We start from the raw sequence: 27,205 nt of genomic DNA, 5'->3' as shown, positions 1-27,205 counted from the left end.
AAAGTAGCAGCAATGCAAATACCGCCACTTGCAGTTCTGCTTGCCACTTTCTGCAACTACAGAGGCAGCAATGCTCACCGGTCTGTTTGCAGCTTCCTAAGCCTTTGAGGAAGGCTGGTGACCAGAATGAAGGCTGCTGCTACAGTACAAGCAGGGCAGATTGCACAGCACCAGAAGCCCATGGAATTACAGAACCATTTCTTGAAGCAGTTCTGTAATATAAAAAAGGGCGTATGTTAACCACCTTTTCTCCCTCAATCCCCTCTACCTGCCTTTCTTCCCAACAGCCATGTCCTTATATACATTTTTTTTACCTGTTATTTGTTCTCCCTGTGGATTTCTTCCACAACATTTCCATGCCTTTTACCTTGGCTCAGAGCCTCCATTGCAAAGTGTAGATTGCCTGAGCCATGGACAGTATGCACTCCAGCTCCAAATCCAGTGCTCCTTTCATGGATCAGTTGAGATGAGGCTCTGGGTTAGGCAATGCTCCCATTTGTATACAAGACTTTTGTAAAGAATACCGTTAACATGCTAATGGAAAAATGGCAAATGTTAGAGCAGAACAATATTATAGAGATGTAGATTTTGGGACAAGGCAGCATCCTTGGCTTTGGTCTGAGAAAACAAAACTTGTGATTTGTACTGTTTCAACAACTGTACATTGGTGTTGTTTTTCTGCTCCTGTTGAGGTTCTGGAATCCTCCCTGCACTGTAAGCGGAGTAAATTACATCAACAGCAAAGACAAAGCAAAAGTGTTTCAATTCAAAGCATTTCCATAAACATCCCATAAACGAATAAAAAAAACATTTCTGTATCACATAAGGGTGACATAATTAACTGTCTTGCCCAGAACTCATTGCACACGTGCTGCTCTCCCGCACAGAGCCCCACACACCCATCACTTCCATCCACTGGCTCCCTATGGCTCAGCAAATCAATTTCAAGATCTTTGTCCTGATCTTCGGATCCCTACCTGTTCTTGCTCCATCTGTCTGAGTGATCTTTTCCAGCCACATGCCCCTCGCCACGTCCTTTGCTACTCTGACTCTGTATTACATTGCATTTATATAACACCTTTAAAATAGAAAAACATAGAGGCATATTCAACAAACTTAGACACTGTCCCAGAGAAGGTGAAATTAGGAGGCGTGGCCAAAAGCTTGGTCAAGGAGCTGAGTTTTAAGGATGATCTTAAAGGATGAGAGGGAGGCGAAGACGTTTAGAGAGTGTGGGGCATAGGAGGCTGAAGGCATGATCATCAATGGGAGGAGGGGTGTACACGAGACCAGAGTCAGAGGAACGGATAGTTCAAGGGGGTTTTATATTATAGAGCGGTCACTGACCATCATCAAAGACCCTACCCACCCCAGCCACAGTTTGTTCATCCCCCTGCCATCTGGGAGACGCTACAGATGCATTCGCACCCGAATGACCAGATTTAGGAACAGCTTCTTTCCCAGGGCTGTCATCCTACTGAACTCTACAAATAAACTCTAAAGCCTGTGTGATGAAATATGCCGTTCATCAGGCACTGTATTCTCTGTGTTCTCAGGCACTGTATTCTCTGTGTTTAGTTTAGTTTCAGTTTCATTTCCCCTCCGGTACTGTATTGTGTCCGTAGCCGTCACAGGCGCTACGGACGCCGAAAGTATGAAACTCGGAATCCTGCGGAATTGGGTAAGCCACCGAGTTTACCCCCTCATCCAAGACGCCGACACGTACCCGGCCGCCTGCGACATCCTAAAGGCGCATTACCAGCAGCCTACGAATGAGGTGTACGCTAGGCATCTGCTCGCTACTCGCGCACAGCGACCTGGGGAATCGCTGGATGAGTTCCTAGTCACCCTGAAAACGCTTGGCAAAGACTGCAAGTGCCAAGATGTAAAAGCCGCAGTGTACACTGACGAGCTTGTTCGTGATGCCTTTATCACAGGCCTCAGCTCCACTTACATCCGGCAGAGACTACTGGAAAAAACGGGATTGGACCTGAAACAGGCTGTGGACACAGCGCGATCCCTGGATGTGGCCCAGAGAAACTCGGACGCCTACTCTTCAGCCCGCGCCACCCACGCCGCCACGTGTGCACCAAGTGTGCCGCCATCTTGGAAGGCATCTTCCCCGCCCGGCAGCCCGACACCGTCGGGGCCCCGCTCTCCCCCCAGAAGCCCTACGACAGCTGCGATGCGTCGGGGCCCCAACTGCTACTTCTGCGGGCAGCCGAAGCACACCAGAAACCTGTGCCCGGCGAAAGGCACCACCTGCTTTAAGTGCGGTAAGAAGGGGCACTTTGGGAAGGTGTGCAGAGGGAACCCCGCTGGAAAACCCGCCACCGCCGCGTGTGCGCCGTGGGAGCGGCCATCTTGGATGCCATCTTGCCCGACCTCGTGGGGTACGCCATCTTGTGAGCAGACAGCGTGGACGCCATCTTGTCTCGATCAGGGCCCTACAGTGGCATCGGTCACAGTGGACCAGACCAGACCGCACCCGCTATCCAAATCAATGGTGGACATCGAGGTAAACGGGTGCGGGGTTAAATGTTTAATTGACGGTGGAAGCACGGAGAGTTTTATCCACCCTGAACTAGCACAACAACTCTCTCTAACGGTGGTCCCTGCTCGGGGCACCATCTCTATGGCTGATAAAACCCAGACATCGACCGTTATGGGTTACTGCGCGGTACAATTGTCCGTTAACGGAACTGTATACGATAATTTTAAATTGTTAATCATGAAGAATCTATGTGCGAGCGTGATCTTGGGCCTGGATTTCCAGTGCCACCACCAAAGCATCACGCTCAATTACGGTGGGTCCCAGCCGCCCCTCACACTGTGCGGTCTGGCTACCCTGAAGGTAAAACCGCCTTCGCTATTCGCGAACCTTACTCCCAACTGCCGGCCAATAGCGACCAAAAGCAGGAGGTACAGCTGGGAGGACAGGCGGTTTATCGCGACCGAGGTAGACAGGCTCCTGAAGGAGCGCATTATCGAACGCAGCAACAGCCCGTGGCGCACCCAAGTGGTGGTGGTGAGGGGTAGCGAGAAGAAGCGGATGGTGATAGATTATAGCCAGACGGTTAATCTATACACCCAGCTAGACGCCTACCCGCTACCCCGCATATCCGAGATGGTGAACCAAATCGCCCAGTACCGGGTGTTCTCCACCATCGACCTCAAGTCAGCGTACCACCAGCTCCCTATCAGACCAGAGGACCGCCCGTACACTGCCTTCGAGGCGAACGGACGCCTCTACCAATTCCTCAGAGTCCCCTTTGGGGTGACGAATGGGGTCTCGGTCTTCCAGAGGGAGGTGGACCGCATGGTCGATGACCACCACTTGCAGGCAACCTTCCCCTACCTCGACAACGGCACCATCTGCGGTCACAACCAGCAGGATCACGACTCGAACCTCGAGAGGTTCCTGAAAACCGCACAAAAACTCAACCTCACTTACAACGAGGACAAGTGCGTTTTCAACACCACGCGCCTCTGCATACTAGGCAGCGTGGTGGAGAATGGGGGAATCGGACCAGACCCCGACCGATTGCGCCCCCTACGGGAGCTCCCCCTGCCCAACACTCCCAAAGCCCTGAAAAGGTGCCTGGGGTTATTTTCTTATTATTCCCAATGGGTCCCCAACTACTCCGACAAAGCCCGCCCCCTCTTGAAAGCATCCTCGTTTCCGCTCTCTGCTGAGGCCCACGCCGCCTTCAAAAGCATTAAGCAGGATATTGAGCGGGCCACGCTACAGGCAGTGGACGAGAACACTCCATTTCAAGTGGAAAGTGATGCGTCTGACTTTGCCTTGGCGGCCACCCTCAACCAGGCGGGGCGGCCCGTAGCTTTCTTCTCGAGGACCCTCCAAGGGCCCGAGATCAGACACTCCTCCGTGGAAAAGGAGGCCCAAGCCATCGTGGAGGCAGTGCGCCACTGGCGCCACTACCTAGCCGGCAAACGCTTCACCCTACTTACCGACCAGCGGTCAGTAGCGTTTATGTTTAATAATAAACAGAAGGGGAAGATTAAAAATGGTAAGATTCTCAGGTGGCGGATCGAGCTCTCCACCTTCGAGTATGACATCATTTACCGGCCGAGGGCCCTTAACGAATCCCCCGACGCCCTCTCACGAGGGATGTGTGCCAGCGCCACCGGGGATCGGCTACAGACCCTCCACAACGACCTCTGCCACCCAGGGGTCACGTGGCTGTTCCACTTCATAAAGTCTCGCAACTTACCCTACTCAATTGAGGAAGTTCGGTCTCTGACCAGGAACTGCCGCACTTGCGCTGAGTGCAAGCCTCGGTTCTACCGCCCAGATAGAGCCCACTTAATCAAAGCTACACGGCCCTTTGAGCGGCTCAGCTTAGATTTCAAGGGCCCCCTCCCGTCAGTCGACCGCAATGTTTACTTCCTGAACATTGTGGACGAATACTCCCGTTTCCCATTCGCCTTCCCCTGCCCAGACATGACCAGCGCCACAGTCATTAAATGCCTCAACAGCCTGTTCTGCCTGTTCGGTATGCCAAGCTACATCCACACGGATAGGGGGGCGTCCTTCATGAGTGAAGAGCTACGCCAGTACATGCTGTCCAGGGGGATCGCCACAAGCTGTACCACCAGCTACAACCCCCAGGGTAACGGCCAGGTGGAGCGAGAGAACGGGACAGTATGGAAAGCAGTCACTCTAGCTCTAAGGACCAAAGGCCTCCCTATCTCCCGCTGGCAGGAAGTCCTCCCAGATGTGCTCCATTCGATATGGTCGCTATTGTGTACTGCCACTAATGCCACGCCTCATGAACGAATGTTTGTCTTTCCCCGGAAATCCACCTCAGGCGTATCCATGCCGTCATGGCTCTCCACCCCAGGTCCGGTATTTGTACGAAGGCATGTGAGGGGCCACAAGACGGACCCTCTCGTGGAGTCAGTGCACCTACTCCACGCCAACCCCCAATACGCGTATGTCCGGCACGCCGATGGAAGGGAGGACACCGTGTCCATAAAAGACGTCGCCCCAGCCGGTAACGACAACAACCACGACAACAACAGCAACAGCGATCACAGCAGCTCTTACCCACCCACTACTCTTTCATCACCCCCGGAAGAACATCGACCAACGGTGCCCCCACCAACTACCCCTTCAACAACCCTGGCGGCGCCCCCGGCAGAGACCCAGGAGGCTACCGGGGACACCCAGCCGACACCCGCGGCACCACGTCGGTCACAGAGGACTATCAAACCCCCGAACAGACTAAATCTATAGAAGGGGTGAATGTGATGAAATATGCCGTTCATCAGGCACTGTATTCTCTGTGTTCTCAGGCACTGTATTCTCTGTGTTTAGTTTAGTTTCAGTTTCATTTCCCCTCCGGTACTGTATTGTGTGTAGGGCTCCGCCCATACCTGGCCACTACTTAAGCAGGCTGCACTGTCTCACAGACAGTGCAGCAGATCTTTGGATGGGAGACACTTCTCCACTGTGTATTACTTTCTTAGTTAATAAAAGCCTTGCTTTGCCCCGTTAACGTCGAGTCTCGGATTCATTGAGGCACATCAGCCTGCACATCTGCCAATGCACTTTATTATGTTTATGTTTATGTATTACAAGCCAAATGAATGTTGAATGTTAAATGTCTTAATCAAAATGTACACTCTCGGGAGCCGCAAGCCTACATTTCATTGTACTGCACTTGTGCACTAACAATGACAATAAAGTTGATTATGATTATGATTATGATGAAACGATTTAAACACAACAAGGAGATTTTAACTTTGATGCATTGAGGGACTGGGAACCAATGTAACTTAGTGAAACCAAGGACAATGGGCAACAGGGATAGATTATGGGCAGCAGAGTTTTGAATGAGCAGAAGTTTTATGGAGGGTAGAGGGTGAGAGGCCAGCCCGAAGTGCATTTAAATGTCAGCTCTGGAGGTGGTAAAGGCATGGATTAGGGTTTCATAAGTAGATGGGCTGAGGTAGATGCAGATGAAGTGGGGGAAGCAGCAGAGGCAGCTGAACAGAAAGTCTCTCTCTTGGTGACAAAAAAGACCAGGGGAGAGGAGGGTTAAGGAAACAGTTATTAATGGAGAGAAGAACCAGGGATTATCTTTGCTTTGCAAGATGATCCTAGAGTAGTGGGCAGTTTTGGCAGGGAAGATTGATACCTAGTAGAACTTGATGTGGTCCAGGCAGATCTGGTGATGGATGGCCAAACCAGTTCCGTGCCAGATAATCTCATCTCTTAATCCCTTGAATTTGGGGGAACAACTGGGAGGGGAGAGAGTGGAGGATTTTTGGGAGGAAAGGAGCATCAAAGGTGGAGATGAGGGAGATGGTTGAGCAAATTGATGGCTGCAAAGGTATTGAGGCGAATGGCGGGCCAAAGACTAGGCAGATGAGATGTTGGAACAACATTTGTGAGTGAAGATGCTCCTTCTCTGCTCAACCATCAGAGGCTGATCATTCAGTCGCTGCACCCTTGCTCTCTGGGATTTATCCCAAATCACATTGCCTTGCCATCCTCCCCGCCTTCAAAAGCCACATTTTTAAAAAAGACATTCTTTAGCCATGCTGCCGTTGGTCTCTTCTTTGCCTCCCAGTCTCAAGCTTTCTTCTTTTTCCTACTCGATATGCACTTTTTCACTTTGTTAAGCACCATGAAATGTTGCTTTTATGTGAGGATTGCTATATAAATTATTGCTGTTGTACAGTAAAAAGCTGCACTCATACCAGCTGTTACATTAGGATTGGAAGAGTGCTCTCCCACTTCATCAGCAGGCTGCTCACAGTAACTTTAAGAAATGTGCATTGGATTTCCCCAGCTAGTTAAGACAGTACGTAACTGAGTAATGCAGACCAAAAAAGCCCCAGGTTTGACCCTCGGGTTGTCCTGATCCTAGCTAGGACAATGCACCCATTGGCCTTTACATCCCTGGGTTGACGGGGCGAGGGGACGAATGATGACGATGCTGCACCTCCTCCCCCAGTAGTTGAATAGCCTGAAAACACTCACTGTCTTGGCTCACACATGAAGAATGGCTACTTGGGTGAGGTACTGGCACGCAGCCTGTCAATATTATCTCAACAAGGATTCAGAGCCTTCAACAGAAAAAATTGAGGGGGGGAATTATATCTCTGTTTACAAAGTATTCTAATTAATTCTGTACCCCCTGTGCCATTGTGTCAGTCACCAGCTAGTGTCCATCTGTCTACTCTCAATTATCAGCAAAGTGATGGAAGGTGTCGTCGACAGTGCTATCAAGCGGCACTTACTCAGCAATAACCTGCTAACTGACGCCCAGTTTGGGTTCCGCCAGGGCCACTCAGCTCCTGACCTCATTACAGCCTTGGTCCAAACATGGACAAAAGAGCTGAATTCAAGAGGTGAGGTGAGAGTGACTGCCCTTGACATCAAGGCAGCATTTGATCGAGTGTGGCATCAAGGAGCCCTAGCAAAACTGAAGTCAATGGGAATCAAGGGGAAAACTCTCCATTGGTTGGAATCATACCTAGCACAAAGGAAGTTGGCTGTGGCTGTTGGAGGTCATTCATCTCAATCACATGACATCACTGCAGGAGTTCCTCAGGGCAGTGTCCTAGGCCCAACCATCTTCAGCTGTTTCATCAATGACCTTCCCTCCATCATAAAGTCAGAAGTGGGGATGTTCGCTGATGATTGCACACTGTTCAGCACCATTCGAGACTCGTCAGATACTGACGCAGTCTGTGTCCATATGCAGCAAGACCTGGACAACATTCAGACTTGGGCTGACAAGTGGCAAGTAACATTCGCACCACACAAGTGCCAGGCAATGACCATCTCCAACAAGCGAGACTGTAATCATCTCCCCTTGACATTCAATGACATTACCATCGCTGAATCCCCCACTATCAACATCCAGGGGGTTACCATTGATCAGAAACTGAACTAGACCAGCCATATAAATACTGTGGCTACAAGAGCAGGCCAGAGGCTGGGAATTCTGCGGCGAGTGTCTCACCTCCTGACTCCCCAAAGCCTTTCCACCATCTACAAGGCACAAGTCAGGAGTGTGATGGAATACTCTCCACTTGCCTGGATGAGTGCAGCTCCAACAACACTCAAGAAGCTCGACACCATTCAGGATAAAGCAGCCCGCTTGATTGGCACTCCATCCACCAACTTCAACATTCACTCCCTCCACCACCGGCGCACTGTGGCTGCAGTGTGTACCATCTACAAGATGCACTGCAGCAACTCGCCAAAGCTCCTTCAACAGCACCTTCCAAACCCGCGACCTCTACCACTTAGAAGGACAAGGGCAGCAGACGCATGGGAACATCACCACTTACAAGTTCCCCTCCAAGCCACACACCATCCTGACTTGGACCTGTATCGCTGTTCCTTCACTGTCGCTGGGCCAAAATCCTGGAACTCCCTTCCTAACAGCATTGTGGGTGTACCTACACCATATGGAGTGCAGCGGTTCAAGAAGGCAGCTCACCACCATCTTCTCAAGGGCAATTAGGGATGGGCACTAAATGCAGGCTTAGCCAGCGACGCCCACATCCCATCAATGAATTTAAAAAAAAATCCCTTTTCACTTTGAACTCTGCATATGACAAGCTACAAAGGAAATGTAATGCATTGAGAGTTTGTGTTCTCTCTGCCCTTACTTGCTTCCCACCCCCTCAGTTGCTCCCCCTCTCATTAGCCTACCTGCCTGTCCATGAGATTGATGAAATATCAGTTTGTGGCTTAATGAAATAATGATAGTTGACTGTAATTACTTTCTGCTGCACTGTGGAACAAACAGCTAAAATTGATGATACAACAGAGTGTCTCAAGTAAAGTGTTCATGTCAGAATATGTGAAACCCTGGATTAATCAATCTAGATAAAAGCTTGCCTTTCTCTCAGAACTCAGTGTACAAGTAAAGAACAAGATAACATTTGCACGCACTCTGTGCAGCAATGCCCAGCACAACCCAGTAAGTGCTGCTGCCGTTTACCAACATTGTATGGTAATTGGATTTATCTGGCACAGGTAGTTAAAGATTTAATGGAGAAGAAGCAGCATATTTGAGGTCAGAATAGTTGTACAAATCTCTTCCAAAAGTGACATTTATCAATATGTAGCTGACAGCTGAATTGAAAAACCAGTCTCCCTTAATTGACACAAGTGTTTCTGTGTGCTGTTTGTGGTCGGCTTATCTGCACTTTACATCTATTTGTGGCCAACAGTGAGGTTTGACAAACTAGAAACTCAATTTTTTTTTCTGTTGCAGTGTACTTCAAACAGGATAGATTTATTGCCATAGTAAACCCAGTCAAGAAGGGTGCTTCACTTTTTTAACACCTAACTTGAGATGACCTGCTGTTCAAGACTTCTCTTCCCTTACCCCCCACCAATTTACTCTTTTTGTAAAGTTCGCGCCTCAATAATACACGGACTTCAGGAGAACAGTTTAACAGGTACTTTACTGAACAAGAGGCAGCTTGAAACTGAAACTACAGAAGCCTGCTAGGGCCTTTTATACAGGGGTGGTCACTGCCGGTACTGCAGTCTAAGACCAGTTATTCCCTTAAAGGGACATACACAACAATTCCTCCCCTTTTAGATAAACAGTACATAACATTCATTTAACAACTAATTAATAACTAATTACAATTACAATTTTCTCAGTAATATATACATCAACTGGAATAGTCATTTATAAGTTCAGTCTTTGAGGAGGCTTCCTGATCCGGACTGGATAGCGCCTTTCTCGAGTATCCTGTTCTGGCGGTGGAGTCAATTCTGGCTCATTGTCATTGGTTGGTTCGTCAGCTTCCAATACCCCTGCTTCTGAGGTAGACGCAATCTGTACTTCGGGCTCATTACCAGGTGCACAGGCTTGTGGTACAGGTTTGGCTTGTTCCTGTGACTCTAGAATCTGGTCAGCATGGCGTCTCATGATGCTATCTCCAACGTCCACTGTGTACATTAGTGGTCCCTGCTGTGTGCATATCGTGCCTGGCTGCCATTTTTCTGTTCGGTAGTCGCAGGCCAAGACTGGTTGCCCTATCTTGAAGCTCCTGGTTGGCTTCTCATTTATGTGCTGGAACTGCTTATCCTCAACATCTCGTCTTATGTTTGGTTTGAGCAAATCCAAGCGACATCTTAGTCTCCGGTTGAAAAACAGTACGGCTGGAGTTTGGTTGGTTACTGCATGTGTCGCATTCCGGTAAGCAAACAGGAAGTTATCCACCTTGTGTTGCAGTGGTATGTCGTCATTATACATTGCCTTTATGGCCTTTTTAAAGGTCTGAACAAACCTCTCAGCCAATCCATTTGTGGCTGGATGATATGGGGCAGATGTGTAATGTTTCACCCCATTATTCTTCAGGAACCTCCGGAAATCCTCAGACACAAACTGTGGGCCATTGTCGGAACAGATCTGTTCTGGCAACCCATTCCTGGCGAAGATGGTCCTTAGGACTGCAATAGTTTTCTCCGTGGTGGTGGAGGACATTTTAATGACCTCTGGCCATTTCGAATGGGCGTCCACAGCGATTAGAAACATTGAGTCCATAAATGGACCAGCGAAATCAATGTGTACCCGTTGCCATGGAGATGAGGGCCACTCCCATGGATGTAGCGGGGCCTGTGGTGGAGCGTTTTGGACCTTCTGGCATCCTGTGCATCTCTTGGTCATATCCTCGATTTCTTTATCGATTCCCGGCCACCACACAAACGCCCTGGCTAGGCTCTTCATTTTTACCCCTCCCAGATGACCCTCGTGAAGCTCATTGAGTACTCTATCTCTCAACTTGGGTGGAATTACCACTCGGGATCCACACATCAAGGTTCCCCGGCACACTGACAGCTGTTCCCTCCTTGGCGAGAATGCTGGCAACAGTGAGTCGCCATATGCTGGCCATCCCTTCACCGTCAAATCATAGACCCGAGAGAGTGTTGGGTCATTTCGGGTTTCCTTCTCAATACTTGCGTTTGTAACAGGCAAACATTCGACTATGGTCGCATGTAATATCTCCACCGGGTCCATTGCAGGTGCTTCTTCCGCCGTAGGCAACGGTAGGCGTGACAGCCCATCAGCGTTTCCATGTTGTTTCGTACCTTTGTACTCTATGTCATACTGATGTGCTCCTAGAAAAAGTGACCATCTTTGCAGCCGTTGCGCCGTCATCACCGGAACGCCCTTCTTTGGGTTAAAAATTGAGACCAGGGGATGATGATCAGTCAGTAGGGTGAATTTCTGCCCGTGCAGATAGTGATTGAACTTCTTCACCCCCCACACCAGGCTGAGGGCCTCCCTGTCAATCTGAGCGTAGTTACGCTCGGCTGAGGTTAGCGAGCGCGATGCAAAGGCTATTGGCCTCTCTGAACCGTCACGGAATTTGTGTGACAGCACCGCTCCAATGCCGTATGGTGACGCATCACATGCTAACCGAATCGGTAGTGTTGGGTTGTAGTGGGCCAATACTTCTTTTGAAGTGATTTGGCATTTAAATTCCTGAAAGGCACGCTTACACTCATCACTCCATTTCCATGTTACACCAGTTTGAAAAGACTACACGATAACATCAACAAGTTCCATCCCACCATCAAACTCACCATGGACTACTCCTCAGAATCAGTCTCATTCCTGGACACACGAATCTCCATCAAAGACGGACACCTCAGCACTTCACTCTACCGCAAGCCCATGGACAACCTCACAATGCTTCACTTCTCCAGCTTCCACCCTAACCACGTTAAAGAAGCCATCCCCTATGGACAAGCCCTGCGAATACACAGGATCTGCTCAGACGAGGAGGAACGCGATGGACACCCACAGACACTGAAAGACGCCCTTGTAAGAACGGGATATGACGCTCGACTCGTCGATCGACAGTTCCGACGGGCCACAGCGAAAAATCGCATAGACCTCCTCAGAAGACAAACACGGGACACAACCAACAGAGTACCCTTCGTCGTCCAGTACTTCCCCGGAGCGGAGAAACTACGCCATGTTCTTCGCAGCCTTCAACATGTCATCGATGACGACGAACACCTCGCTAAGGCCATCCCCACGCCTCCACTACTCGCTTTCAAACAGCCGCCTAACCTCAAACAGACCATCGTTCGCAGCAAATTACCCAGCTTTCAGGAGAACAGCGACCACGACACCACACAACCCTGCCACAGCAACCTCTGCAAGACATGCCAGATCATCAACACAGATACCATCATCACACGTGAGGACACCACCCACCAGGTACATGGTACATACTCATGTGACTCGGCCAACGTTGTCTACCTCATACGTTGCAGGAAAGGATGCCCCGGAGCATGGTACATCGGCGAGACCATGCAGACACTGCGACAACGGATGAACGGACACCGCGCAACAATCACCAGGCAGGAGTGTTCCCTCCCAGTCGGGGAACACTTCAGCAGTCAAGGACATTCAGCCTCCGATCTTCAGGTAAGCATTCTCCAAGGTGGCCTTCGAGACACACGACAACGCAAAATCGTCGAGCAGAAACTGATAGCCAAGTTCCGCACTCATGAGGACGGCCTCAACCGAGATCTTGGGTTCATGTCACGCTACATGTAACCCCACCTGACGCAGGGTCATCCAGACTCGAGTCGACATTGGCTTGTTCTCTCTACACAGATGCGGCCGGACCTGCTGTGATTTCCAGCCAAAAAAAATGTTTTTTGTCTTTTTTTGTTTTTCATACAGACCCCAGCATCTGCAATATTTGACCCCTTGTGACCCCACCTCATTGTTCTTTGATGTAATGTTTCCCTGACTGACCTGTTTGGACACCATTCACACCTTTGACTGCTGTGATTATCTCTCTGCCGAGGTGCGATAAATGGCAGTTGGAAAGGTTACCTGTAAACATCTGACATGATTCTCTGACTATATAAGCTGTGTCTTTATGCATTTCTCCACTTCACCTGAAGAAGGAGCAGCGCTCCGAAAGCTTGTGATTTCAAATAAAGCTGTTGGACTATAACCTGGTGTTGTGTGACTTCTTACAGTTTGAAGGAGGGCGTTCAGTGGGTGCAGAATTGTAGATAAATTCGGCAAGAACTTATGGTAGTAGTTCACCAACCCGAGGAACGACCTCAGTTGCGACACATTTTCTGGTGCTGGAGCCTTGACTACAGCCTCAATCTTGTTCGGCGACTTATGCAACCCTTCCTCATCAATCATGTGGCCACAATACGAAATTTGTCTCCTGAAGAACTCGCATTTGGGACGGTTGGCTCGTAGCCCATATTCCTGCAATCTCGTGAGCACCTGCTCCAGGTTGGCAAGGTGTTCATTGTCATTTTCGCCCTTAACCAGGATGTCGTCCAAATAACACTGGGTCCCCGGGATCCCTTGCAGGACTTGTTCCATTGCCCTCTGCCACATAGCCGGGGCCGATGCTACCCCAAATACCAGTCGATTGTACTGGTAAAGGCCTTTGTGAGTGTTTATCGTGAGGTATTTCCTAGATGCTTCTTCCACCTCCATTTGTAGATACGCTTGAGCCAGGTCAATCTTTGTAAAACGTTTCCCTCCAGATAGTGAGGCGAAAATATCTTCTATCCGCAGAAGCGGATACTGTACTGTGTGCAGGACTGGGTTCACAGTCACCTTGAAGTCCCCACAGATGCGAACCTTCCTTGGCTCCCCAGGCGTGCTGCTCAATGCTTTCTTCATTATAGGAACGATGGGTGTGGCCCACTCGCTCCAGTCCACCTTAGACAGCACCCCCGAACGCTCCAGACTCTCCAGTTCAGCTTCCACAGCTGGGCGTATCGCGTATGGCACCGGTCTGGCCTTGAAAAATTTTGGGGTTGCGTTATCCTCAATCTTTATGGTTGCCTTTACTCCTTTTAGAGTCCCAAGTCCTTGTTGGAACAACTCTTCCGCGGCAGATAGAATTTGTGACAGACGTCCAGGTGCGACGTCATCATCTTTTTTGTCAGTCACAGTTAGTGCCAGAATGGAATGCCAATCCAATTGTAGTCTTCGAATCCATTCACGTCCCAATAATGGTGGTCCTCCATCTCGTAGTATATACATGTATAGTTTCTGTGTTTCCTTTCCGTTATATTCAACTGGCACCCTTATTTTTCCTCTGGGGTAGACCTTTTGCCCCGTGTATGTCTTCAATACAATGGACGTGTCCTTTAAGGGTATGTGTGAGAATAGCCGCTCATAGTCTCGTCGATTCATGACAGTTAGGGCAGATCCTGTGTCCAATTCCATCTTCACTGGGGACCCTGCTATCATGAGGGTGACCCAAATGGTTCGGTGATCTTCTTTTGCGATCACGTTGTGTAACTTTAAACAACTTAGTCGCCTGCTCCCGGAGTCCTTATCACTCTCCTGGTCTTCTGAACTACTATCTGTCAGTTTCTTTACTTTCCTGTACTGTTCCTTAGTAGTTCTTGTCATGTTGGTCTTCTTTCCCAACCTGCAGACTCTTGCTATATGTCCCATTTTCCTGCATTGCCTGCATATTTTGTCTTTAAACCAGCAGTCCTTCTGCTCATGGGTTGTTCTGCCGCAGCGATAGCACTTTTCGGCTCCATACGCCATTTCGTTAGCGCTGTATTCTTGTGGTTTCTGTTGTATTTCCGCAGCTCCCCGTGCTGCTGCTTCGTAGGATACTGCCACGCTGAAAGCCTGTTCTAGCGTCAGGTCCTTTTTTGAAAGTAGTCGTTTCTGGGTTCCTTCACTCTGGAGCCCGCAGACAAACTTATCCCGTAAGGTGTCTGCCAGTCCTGCTCCGAACTGGCAATGCTTCGATAACTTGCGTAGTTCCGTAAGATAGTCAGCATTGCTCTCATCTTTGTGCTGGTTTCTTTTATGGAACTTGAATCTTTCTGCTATCAGCAGTGGTGTAGGGCTTAGATGTTCCTGTAAGATATGAACAATCTCCTCAAAACTTTTCTCCATTGGTTTAGCTGGGGTAATTAAATTCCGCAATAGGCCGTATGTACTCGCACCCATCAGATTTAATAATACTGACGCCCTCTTTCCATCAGCCACCTCATTTGCCTTGCAGTACACTTCAATTCTTTCCACATACGTGGTCCAGTCTTCTACCTCGTTGTCGAAAGCAGTGATACTGCCACTTTTCGGCATCTTGGCCGATTTAAAATGGCGCCTCCCGCGCTTTTGCTTCTTCCCCAATGGAATAAAATGGCGCCTCCCGCGCTTTTGCTTCTTCCCCAACGGCATAAAATGGCGCCTCCCGCGCTTTTGCTTCTTCCCCTTACTGCCACGCTGCTCCTCGCGTTCTACGGGGTAATGGCGGCGACCCGCAGCTTCGGCGCGTCTCGCTTTCCTTCCCCTCCCGTTTAGTTTCTCTCCGCTGTCCTGTTCTCGAGCACCGACCGCGCCCTGTGCGCTCCACCCTCTCTTGTTTTCTTTTCCCAGCGACGCTGCGCAGCCCGATTTGTAGAGCCGCTCGATCGAGCTTGAGCCCGCCGCAGTCCGGAAGGGTCAGCGCGCTACCTGCTACCAGCACGATTCGCTGGAACCACAGTCTCTCCCGCAATTCTCCAAACACCGATGGATTCTTTGGGCGGTTGCCCTCGGTCGACGCCCGTTGCTCAGACTACGACCTTCCAGGACCTTCCTTTCAGGCGAGATCCCCGTGAGATGATGCCACACTGCAGGTGAGTTCGAACTTACTCGTCGCCACTGTAAAGTCCGCGCCTCAATAATACACGGACTTCGGGAGAACAGTTTAACAGGTACTTTACTGAACAAGAGGCAGCTTGAAACTGAAACTACAGACGCCTGCTAGGGCCTTTTATACAGGGGTGGTCACTGCCGGTACTGCAGTCTAAGACCAGTTATTCCCTTAAAGGGACATACACAACACTTTTCTCATCCAAAGGATGCTAGGGTACCGTTTCAAAGGTGCCAGAGGTCCTCTAGTACCTCACCCTCCCACTCCAGAGACTTGAGCACAAGATCTAGGCTGACACTCTAGTGCAGTACTGAGGGAGTGCTGCACTGTTGGAGATGCCTTCTTTTGGATCATACGTTAAACTGAGGTCCCGTCTGCCTTCTCAGATGGATGAAAATGAACCCATGGCCCTATTTGAAGAAGAACAGGGAAGTTCTACCTGTGTCTTGGCTGACCTTTATCCCTCAACCAACAACTAAAACAGATTATCCGGTCACTTATTTCATTGCTGTTTGTGGGACCTTGCTGTCCGCAAATTGGCTTCCGCATTTCCTGCCTTACAACAGTGACTACACTTCAAAAGTACTTTGTTGATTGTAAAGCACTTTGGGGCATCCTGAGGCCATGGAAAGCGCTATATAAATGCAATTCTTTTTCTTTTCTTTCTTTCCAATAGCTTCCACCCAAATGACCATTCTTCATGCTTGAGCCTAGTCAGTGAGTGTCAGGCTGCCTGACTATGTGCAGCACCGCAGCCAAACCCCAAATAATATTGTGGTAGCAGGAGAGCAACAGTGGCTTTTGTGACTACCCATAGCAGGAGCAGTAACATAAGTGTGTCAGAGCTCACAGAACCTCAAAACCAAAATGAGATCAGGTCCAGTTTAGACTGGCGCCAGTCCAGCCTGTTCTCTTTCTGGAATAAGTACTTGGTGCAGAGAGAGCATCATAACACAAGAATGTTTTCATCAGATTTGACCAAATTCTTTCTCCCTATTGAATTTCAAGGGCTGTGATAGCAGGAACTAGTTTAGACAAAATCTTTAATGTACGTGGCAGAATGGAGCTGTCAAATGCAGGAAGCTGCTGATCCTGACATCATTATACTGTCAGGAAAACACCACAATTATAAAAGAAAATTACCTGGATTTTATGGTCAACAGCATAACTACGGATTACACCGCCAGCATCCAAACAGAATGCAAACTCACCTAATGGGGACCCTCCTTTGAGAACGTGCTGGCGTAGTAGAGGGCAGTGTAGTGGCCCACGGATCCCAAGGGTGCACCGTGTGTGGGAGCGTACCTGGGATCACGTGGGCCGGTGCTCCCATCAGCAAACGGAATGTCTCTCATTATTTATAACATAGATGTTTATGCACATTAAATCCCGGAAGGCTCTAGTAATGAGAGTTTTTTTTCCCTTTCCTCCACTTTCTGCATGGATTTTTTTAAGCTTATGCTCCACATAGATGCAAAAAAAAACACTCAATGTAGCAACCGCTTCCTCCGAACTTTTTATGGACAATAATTACTTTACGTGGACAAAATCCTAAAATGCTTCTATTTCTGGCCTCATATAGCTTTTAAAATTACTTGGATTTGTCAGGAGATATCTCCTTACGCTGTGCAAACAGGCCCTGCGGCTGTTTGCACCAGCCGTAAATTTTCCGACGTAATTGCTGGGCAGTTGGTGGGCAATTAGCCCAACTCTGTGGCAGCAATTAGGATTTCCCTGTTGGTGCGGATGATCTGTCAAGTCGGAACTTGCCAGATTGCAAGTTCGGGATTTAGCGCAGGCAAAGACGGTATGATGGCGTCCTCTGAGAGCACGCCGTCATACCGACCGCAAATTCTGGCCCATTGATTTTTATTTGTATATATATTAGTGGTATAAAGAAAGATTCTGACATCGTGGCAGAAATGCTGGAACAGCAGGTCAATCCATTTTTGCTAATACTTAGTTAGAGTATTCAGCACATCTGGTCAGTGGGACTTCAATAAAGTATGATAAGAGTTTGAAATTTTCACATGTAATGTGGAAGAACACCCAGCAGTAAAATTATTTTGTCCTTCCCAACTTGATTTATATTTGCAGGGAGTATTTTGAACTATATAATACCAGGGTGTTGTACATTAGCTCCCAGTTAAGCAACGTCTCGATTTTAAGGTTCTCATCCTTGTTTTCAAATCCCTCCATGGCCTCGCCCCTCCCTATCTCTAATCTCCTCCAGTCCTACACCCCCGAGATATCTGCGTTCTTCTAATTCTGGCCTCTTGAGCATCCCTGATTTTAATCGCTCAACCATTGGTGGCCGTGCCTTCAGCTGCCTCGGCCCTAAGCTCTGGAATTCCCTGCCTAAACCTCTCCGCCTCTCTACCTCTCTTTCCTCCTTTAAGACGCTCCTTAAAACCTACCTCTTTGACCAAGCTTTTGGTCATCTGCCCTAATTTCTCTTCATGTGGCTCGGTGTCAAATTTGTTTGTCTTATAACACTCCTGTGAGGCGCATTGGGACATTTTACTACGTTAAAGGTGCTATATAAATACCAGTTGTTGTTGTTGTTGTAGTGATAATTATATTGGGAATAATTTGGATTGGTGAATTAAAAGTATCAAACAAGCAACATATTGGGGTAGATCTGTACTTTGTGCGATAGTATATATGGAAATATAAATCGGGAGAGATATAAAACAGGTTGCCAACTCGTTATCATCTGTTTTACACTATTGCACAAAGTCAAGATCTACCCCATTGTGCCATTTTTTTCCTATATTGTGTTGCTACCAATATGCTGGATATGTCCAGTGATAGCTCTGTAAATTGGTATTCTATATATTCTTCAATGTAATGAGATTTATTGTTTAAAAAAACAAGTTTAAAAAGTCAAAATGAAATGGAACTTCAGCAGCTTATTTTTAAAAAGGATTAAATATTTATCTCATACTAACTTTTGAGTTTATAAAACGACCATTATATTTGTAGTGTGGAATGACTATAAGCATTAATTTGACAATAGAACATGACATCTTTTCTGAATCAGGCTGTGCTTGCAACCTCTTGGATTCTGCTTGTCCTTCCTTTACTTTGGGGGTATTGCAAGTTTGGAATCTTGCCTTAGATATTCTCTCAGGCACTGTAGTGCGAGTCAATCCGGTAAGCGGTCTGAGCATCTCATTAATAGGGTTGTGCTCTGACTGCCAAGATCTAACTGTACAGTAGCATAACCTAGGGGTATAACAACAGTACTCCCTTGTGATCTGAACTGGATATTTATGCCTTTCGCATGTGCCCCTCGCATGTAACTCAGCAATCTCTCATAGACAGATTGTGAGCACACTTGGTAAGATGAGACCAGATGCAAATCACTAAGCTGCTTTATTTATTAGCAAGTGAACATACAGAGGAATACTCATGATTGGACTCATTTAGTTCAATCAGTACAACCTCCCTTTGCATACTAATACAAAGTAATGATCTCACGATGCTTCACCATGTTTGTGGGTTGTCTTATCTGAAACAAAATAGCTTCTAACTACACTCCTACATTATAACATTCTGATAACAGCAAAAGCTTGCCCTAACAGCTTTCTGTTAAAAACCTGACTGACTGTGTGTGTCTTTATCCCTGTGTTTTTTTACCTCCCTGTGTTCACAACCCACAGGGAAGGCCTTTGCCAGAGAACCCCCATCAAGCGCCTTGGGACCAAGGATCTCCCAGTACAATGGGTGTGAGGTGTTTATTGATTACTGAGATAGACCAACAAATTGATTAGTGTTTATAGTCTTTGGGGAAACAACTTCAAAGCCTAGCACATTAGCACTTGAAAAATCTTTTGTCTCAGTGCCTTTTTTTAAATTGAGCTTTAAAATACAACCTTGAAATGTAACTTTTTTTTCAAATACATTGATACGCTTATCAATTACTTCATAAAAGGTGATGAGTCGAAGAAGAGATGATGAGTCAAAAGAAGAGATGAATAAGGCTTTTATTAGCTAAGAAGAGACCATGCTTCTTCGTGAGTGACTGAACAAGTCTGAACGAAACCCACACAGTGGTGGGTGGAGTCAGCTGAGGCATGCCTCCATACACAGCGCCACCCAGAGGTGGCAATATACAATACAGTGGTTTACCACATTCACCCCTTGTTTAATGTGAAGTCCGGCGGGGTGAAGGGTACTACAAGTTAAGTCTATCAGGAGGCCTTGTCTGACGTCCTGATCGTCGTGGTGGCGGCGGTGGTGTTGCAGCATCCGACGTCGGGTCTGGTGTCTGGGTGGTTGGCGAAGATTCCTGGGGCTTTGGCATGCCGTCTGCAGGGGTTGGGTTGGGAGGGGTGGTGGGGGATAACAGTGGTAAGGGGGATAACGGTGGTAAGGGGGAGAACGGTGGTAATTCAGGGGTACCCGAGGGTGCGAGATCTCGTATGGAGACCGTGTCCTCCCGCCCGTCTGGGTATGTCACCCAGGCATACTGGGGGTTGGCGTGTAGGAGGTGCACCCGCTCGACCAGGGGGTCCGTTTTATGCGTCCTCACGTGCCTCCGCAGTAGGACGGGCCCAGGAGAAGTCAACCATGCCGGTAGCGAGGTTCCCGATGTAGACTTCCGGGGGAAAACGAACATTTTCTCATGAGGGGTCGCATTAGTGGCAGTACAAAGCAGTGACCGAATGGAGTGAAGCGCTGCAGGGAGGACCTCCTGCCAGCGGGAGGTCGGAAGGCCCTTAGATTTTAGTGCTAAGAGGACTGCCTTCCAAACCGTCGCGTTCTCCCTTTCCACCTGGCCGTTCCCCCGGGGGTTGTAACTGGTGGTCCTGCTCGTGGCGATACCTCTTGTTAGCAGGTACTGCCGAAGTTCGTCGCTCATGAACGATGAGCCCCTGTCGCTATGTATATAGCTGGGGAACCCGAACAGAGCGAAGATGTCATTCAGACACTTGATGACCGTGGTACTGGTCATGTCTGGGCAAGGGATGGCAAAGGGGAAATGGGAGTACTCATCAACTATGTTGAGGAAGTACACATTGCGGTCAGCGGAGGGGAGGGGCCCTTTAAAATCGACGCTCAGGCGTTCGAAGGGGCGGGTGGCCTTGATCAGGCTTGCTCTGTCCGGCCTATAGAAGTGCGGTTTGCACTCGGCGCAGATTTGGCAGCTCTTGGTCATGGTCCTGACCTCCTCGATGGAGTAGGGCAGGTTACGGGATTTGATAAAATGGAAAAACCTGGTGACCCCCGGGTGGCAGAGGTCATTGTGGAGGGACTGCAGCCTATCACTCTGCGCGTTGGCGCATGTACCACGTGATAGGGCATCTGGGGGCTCATTGAGTTTCCCTGGCCGATACAAGATATCATAATTGTAGGTGGAGAGTTCGATTCTCCACCTCAAGATCTTGTCGTTCTTGATTTTACCCCTCTGCTTATTATTAAACATAAAAGCTACTGAACGCTGGTCAGTGAGCAGGGTAAATCGTTTCCCGGCCAGGTAATGCCTCCAGTGACGCACCGCTTCCACAATAGCCTGGGCCTCCTTTTCGACGGAGGAGTGTCTCGTCTCGGGGCCCTGGAGGGTCCTTGAGAAAAAGGCCACGGGTCTGCCCGCCTGGTTAAGGGTCGCGGCTAGGGCGAAGTCGGAGGCATCGCTCTCCACTTGGAAGGGGATGGACTCATCCACCGCGTGCATTGCGGCCTTCGCGATATCGTTCTTGATAAGAGTGAAGGCTGCACACGCCTCTGGTGTCAGGGGGAAGGAGGTGGCTTTGATGAGGGGCCTGGCTTTGTCTGCATAGAGGGGCACCCACTGGGCATAGTAGGAGAAAAACCCCAGGCATCTCTTCAGTGCTTTTTGGCAGTGGGGAAGGGGTAGCTCCATTAGGGGGCGCATTCTGTCGGGGTCGGGCCCGATGACTCCGTTCTCCACCACGCAGCCGAGGATGGCCAGGCGCTTGGTGTGAAACATACATTTTTCCTTATTGTACGTTAGGTTAAATAAATTGATACGCTTATCAATTACTTCATAAAAGGTGATGAGTCGAAGAAGAGATGATGAGTCGAAAGAAGAGATGAATAAGGCTTTTATTAGCTAAGAAGAGACCATGCTTCTTCGTGAGTGACTGAACAAGTCTGAACGAAACCCACACAGTGGTGGGTGGAGTCAGCTGAGGCATGCCTCCATACACAGCGCCACCCAGAGGTGGCAATATACAATACAGTGGTTTACCACATACTTTCTGTGGAAAATTGACAAAAAATACCAAACTGTGACTGTTTGTCGCTGCAGAATTTGTCACTTCCACTATTTTCTATATAAGTTGCAGCAAACCAAGGAAAGAATGAAAGAGAAAGAAGCCAGGTAGAGAGAAGCTGTATTTTAAACAAGTATAAAATTTGCCACAATCGTCACAGAGGCACAAGAGTTAGGCAAGCAGAATGACTGTGTTGGACATCATCACAGTGTGCACAGGCACAGTTTCAAGCCCCATTGCACTGAGTTATGGATTTCAGCTGCACTCTGTGGGATTGTGTTGAGTGAAGATCAAGTGTCTTCTCACAGGAGAGGAGTGCAAACAAGTTGGATCCATCAGCTTGCTCTTGACACCTGCAGCTGGTCACCTAGTGATCTGGGAGCTGGGTACCTACTCCATTCTCTTGGCCATAGAGCTACAGGAACTGGAGGGGGGTGGAAACCATGGTCTCATTTGACAAAAGAGAAATTGCACTGGTAACCTCCTAATGATGTTTTGTAACTAGCTACTAAGAAATGTATCATGAAGCTCAGAATAAATTAGGCACAGATTTTTCTTCACTCATGCCTCCCTTCCACCTGTGGACTCCAAGATTAGGAAGTCACTGGTGATATCGGTGAGAAATGTCGGACATGTTGAATAATTACTTTGCATCAGTATTTACAGTAGCATGCCAGATATATCAAGGAAAATAATATTGAATCAGGAACAGAGACTCAATAAAATTAACGTAAGTAAAATAACAGTAATGAGGAAAATAATGGCACTAAAGAGTGACAAATTCCCAGGATGCTTTCCATCCCAGGGTTTTAAAGGAAGTAGGTGAGCACATTGCAGATGCCCTAACTATAATCTTCCAAAGTTCTCTCGATTCAGGAACCATTCCTTTAGATTGGAAAACTGTGCAAGTCACTCCGCTATTTAAGAATGGCGAGAGAGGGAAACCAGGGAATTATAGACCAGTTAGCCTAACATCTGTTGTCGGGAAATTACTGGAGTCTATAATTAAGGATAGGGTGACTGAACACCTCGAAAATTTTCAGTTGATCAGAGAGAGCCAGCATGGATTTGTGAAAGGTAGGTCATGCCTGACAAACCTGATTAAATTTTTTTAGGAGGTGACTAAAGTAGTGGACAGGGGAATGTCTATGGATGTTATTTATATGGACTTCCAGAAGGCATTTGATTAAGTCCCTCATAAGAGACTGTTATCTAAGGTAGAAGCCCATGGAATTGAGGGCAAATTATTGACCTGGTTAGGAAATTGACTGAGTGGCAGGGGACAGGCAGTAGGGATAATGGGTAGGCACTCAAATTGGCAGGAGGTGACTAGTGGTGTCCCGCAGGGATCTGTGTTGGGCCCTCAACGATTCACAATATTTATTAATGACTTAGATGATGGCATAGAAAGCCACATATCCAAATTTGCCGATGACACAAAGATAGGCGGCATTGTAGGCAGTGTAGATGAAAGCATAAAATTACAAATTTCAATGTAACCAAATTTGAGGTCACCTACTTTGGACCTAAAAAGGATAGAACAGGATACTTTCTAAAGCTAAAAACAGTGGAGGTCCAAAGAGACTTGTGGGTCCAGGTACATAGATCATTAAAATGTCATGAACAGATACATAAAATAATCAAAAAGGCTAATGGAATGCTGGCCTTTATATCTAGAGGACTAGAATACAAGGGGATAGAAGTTATGCTGCAGCTATACAAAACCCTGGTTAGACCACACCTGGAGTACTGTGAGCAGTTCTGGGCACCACACCTTAGGAAGGATATATTAGCCTTGGAAGGAGTGCAGCGTAGGTTTACCAGAATGATACCCGGACTCCAAGGATTAAGTTACGAGGAGAGATTACACAAACAAGGGTTGTATTCTCTAGAATTTAGACAGTTAAGTGGTGATTTGATCGAAGTTTGATCGATGTTAAGGGGAACAGATAGGGTAGATAGAAACTATTTCTGCTTCTTGGGAAGTCTAGGACTAGGGGGCATGGTCCAAAAATTAGAGCCAGACCTTTCAGGAGTGAAAGGGTGGTAGAAGTTTAGAACTCTGTTCCGCAAACAGCAATTGATGCTAGATCAATTGTTAATTTTAAATCTGAGATTAATAGATTTTTGTTAACCAAAGGTACAGGCGGGTATATGGAGTTCGGTTGCAGATCAGCCATGATCTCATTGAATGGCGAAACAGGCTCAAGGGGCTAAATGGCCTACTCCTGTTCCTATGTTCCTACTGCAAACCCGCACTCTACCACTGTGAGCCACAATATCGTGGACTGCTACAACACCAGACCATCTGCAGTCCCTTGAAATTCCAGTGAACTGGGTGCTGTGGTAGAGCACAGACTTGGGCTCACGTTCACAGTTCCACACATGGAAAGAGCCAGGTCTATGAGGGGGAAGTGTGGAGCAGAAGTTGGATGTTCTTTCTCTATTGTCCAATAAAAAAAAAGAGAATAATGTACTAGTCACTCAGAGACATCTCCTAACAGCATTGGCAGTGGCCTGGGAGCAAGTCGCCCACCCTTGAGGTGCGACTGAAGGTACATTAAAAGCAATATATAAAAATATGACGGATGGGGCGGCAGGGAGCGAGCTGCTTGTAACAGGCTTAGCTGAGCACAGGAAAGGATGTTGAGTTTTGTGAAGTACACAGTTTTGGGTCTGAACAATAGCCGTTTTATTGTCTGAAGTTATCATTTAATCAACATCTTCATTTACAGCAATTTAATTTGGTCTCCCTGGCCTTGCATTGTTTTTAGTAACTGGCAGATGAAAAATGGAAACTCAATCTGATGACTTGAAAGAATGATGCAGCCACTGTGAGATTTTACTGTGGGAATCCCACTGCTGCTGGCAGTTTCTTATTCTCCCCTGTTGAGAATCTTGCTGAAAGCCCTCGCTGAAAGAATTTTTTTTTAAATGTCAGCGATCATCTTAAATACGGTGAAGAAGCTGCCACCAGTCTATGACTAACAATCTTGTAACAGGATTGCAATGTACCAACTTTTGTGCATTTTTTAAACATTGCACCCGCTACCTGCAATGTGTGAAAACCTGCTGGTGCTCTGAAAATGTCTAGTTTATGTTGCTCTGCCTGCTCACCCAGGCTGCATCAGACTGTGGACATCCTCAGTGTCCTGTTCAAACGACAGCGGAGCTTCAAACTCATAGGCCGAATTTGCAGTCAAAATAAGTGCAGTAACAGAACTGCCCTGATGGCTCAGCTGGTTAAAACAATGAATAACTGAGCCATATCAAGCAACAGCATTGGCAATGGCCTGGGAGCAAGCCGAGTTAGCTGATCTCAGCCATATGGTGATACTGACTCTAGAATTGGCCTCAGCACCCCTCTGTTAAAAGGGAAAATTGGCCAAGATTTCTACTGCTGATTGCAGTCTGGACAAAGGTGCACATTTATGGACATTAGGCAAGGATGGGATGCTTGTACTGGTTAAATAGCTTGCCAATACTCATTGTCCAGATTCACATATAAAAGAATGACTGCTTGGATGAGTGACTAGAGCTGGATGGGTACCCATGAAACCATACCCTCAGGACACGGCGGGGGATGGGGTGGGGGCGAGGAACATACAGGAAACTTTGTGTTATCCGGAGGCTAACTGTCTGGAATGCTCGAGCCACCGGCAAAAATCAGGAGCCATTTTCGTTAGTTTTTTTTTCTTCTCGTTGCTTTTTTCCTCAACAGTCAAGCTCTGCAAGGTCTGCTGAAGCTGTTGCTAAGCTACAGAGACGCTTGGACTGTTTAGAAGCTGTTGCAACAGGGTTTGTTGACAGATACGGAGCTCAAAAGCTTCCGTATCTTTCAACATTAGCGCTGGAGTGTCCGGCAGTTTTGAGGGAACAGCAACAGCTCGGTCCCGTCGGTGCCGGATAGCACAAAGTTTCCTGTACTCAATGATAGCAATGTCACTCTAGGGAGTAATTTTCTCATTTCTAATTTTTTTTTACAATGCACTGTTTCAGCAATTGTTGTACTCTGCTGATTCGAGGTACCCCAAATACAGATAGTATCGCTTTTCTGTAATGCTGACATAAATTAGTGAAGCAAATAAAGTCTGTGGATAGCCCAGTGGGTAAATGCGCTGTGCAGTGTGATATTGAGCCATGCAGACGAGGAAGGTCCCAAGTTTTATCATTGGTCTAAGCTGAATTAGCTGCTCTTATGCAGATCAGCATTAGGGTTCAGTATCTTTGAACTAGGGAGAGGGAAAATTTGCCAGTGTTCCCATTTCTGATTGCGATTCGGTGACCCCGACTGCAAGTACGCATGTGTTGGGTGAAGACAGGTTCAGGCTCATGTGATAACCCTATTGGAGAAGCAGCCTTGCTTTCATTCATTGTCTAAGCTCACAAATGAAGGATGGGTATTGGAGATGAGGTACTGGAGAGCAGATGATGACAGTGGAACTGTGGCATGAGTCAATGCTTTGAGGAGAAGAGAGAAAAAAAGATTCATTTTCAAAACATCAAAAGGAACAAAAAACTTTTTTCAGTGTTTTAAATGTAGTTTTCATGAATTCTTTTTTTAATTATCTTCCTTTAAATCATTACATTTATTTATGGTCATTCTCTTTCAGATCGTTGCCCTTTGCAGAGAAGCAGCTCTTTTGGCTCTTCAAGAAGATCTCCAGGCCAAGATTATCCTTGAAAGACATTTTGAACAATCGTTTAAAATTGTCACCCCAAGGATCCCTAAAAAGCTTATAGACTTCTACACTAACTACCAGCAACAAAGTGGACTGCATATGCTATAAGAACAAAATGGGGTTCACTCATCGAAGACTTCAAACTCATTATGAGTAATTAAATAATAAATTTACATTCTCCATATAAGTGTCGAATTTCTCACATGAAGATCCATGTTTCGAATGAATTTTGTTTAATTTGTATTTTGTCACAGTTTGTTGTTTTGCCACACATCATTCCTGAAGAGGACAAACTTCCGGGCTTCTGGAACTGCCAACCTGTGACCTGCCCTTTAAAAGTATATGGATTGGGACATTCTGATTTTTCCCTACCTCCCTGTGCAAAACTGTCCTACTTTGAAGTGTCACCTGGCCTTGACAGTCCAGCACAGGTGTGAGTCCATGCCTACCACTGCCTGTCACAGAATGTTGATACTGCAACATAGCATGTCATCTTAGCCAGCCTTCATTTCTTATTTGCAATATATACTGATTTTTTTCCCCATTGGAGAAACCAATTAATAATGTTTTTGAATTTAAGACAGCACAAGTCACTGTTTTAAAAACATA

The 27,205-nt window shown here is 47.4% G+C and overlaps 1 protein-coding gene across 2 annotated transcripts in view; it reads left to right on the top strand.

The window, feature by feature from the left end:
- Positions 1-26,783, top strand: part of afg2a (AAA ATPase AFG2A) — a 686,751-nt gene extending 659,968 nt beyond the window's left edge. For both annotated transcript variants that reach the window (XM_086009602.1, XM_086009595.1), the window contains one exon: positions 26,528-26,783. In XM_086009602.1, the coding sequence (XP_085865728.1) occupies positions 26,528-26,704 (177 nt within the window). In that variant the 3' untranslated portion in view covers positions 26,705-26,783. The remainder of the gene's footprint in view (positions 1-26,527) is intronic.
- The last annotated feature ends 422 nt before the right edge of the window (positions 26,784-27,205 follow it).

Source organism: Somniosus microcephalus, chromosome 2 (assembly GCF_052327205.1).
Source record: "Somniosus microcephalus isolate GS21.2 chromosome 2, FLI_Smic_1.0, whole genome shotgun sequence".
Classification (NCBI taxonomy): Eukaryota; Metazoa; Chordata; class Chondrichthyes; order Squaliformes; family Somniosidae; genus Somniosus; species Somniosus microcephalus.
Note: the sequence above shows the minus strand (reverse complement) of the source record. Positions and strands in the feature narration are given on the sequence as shown.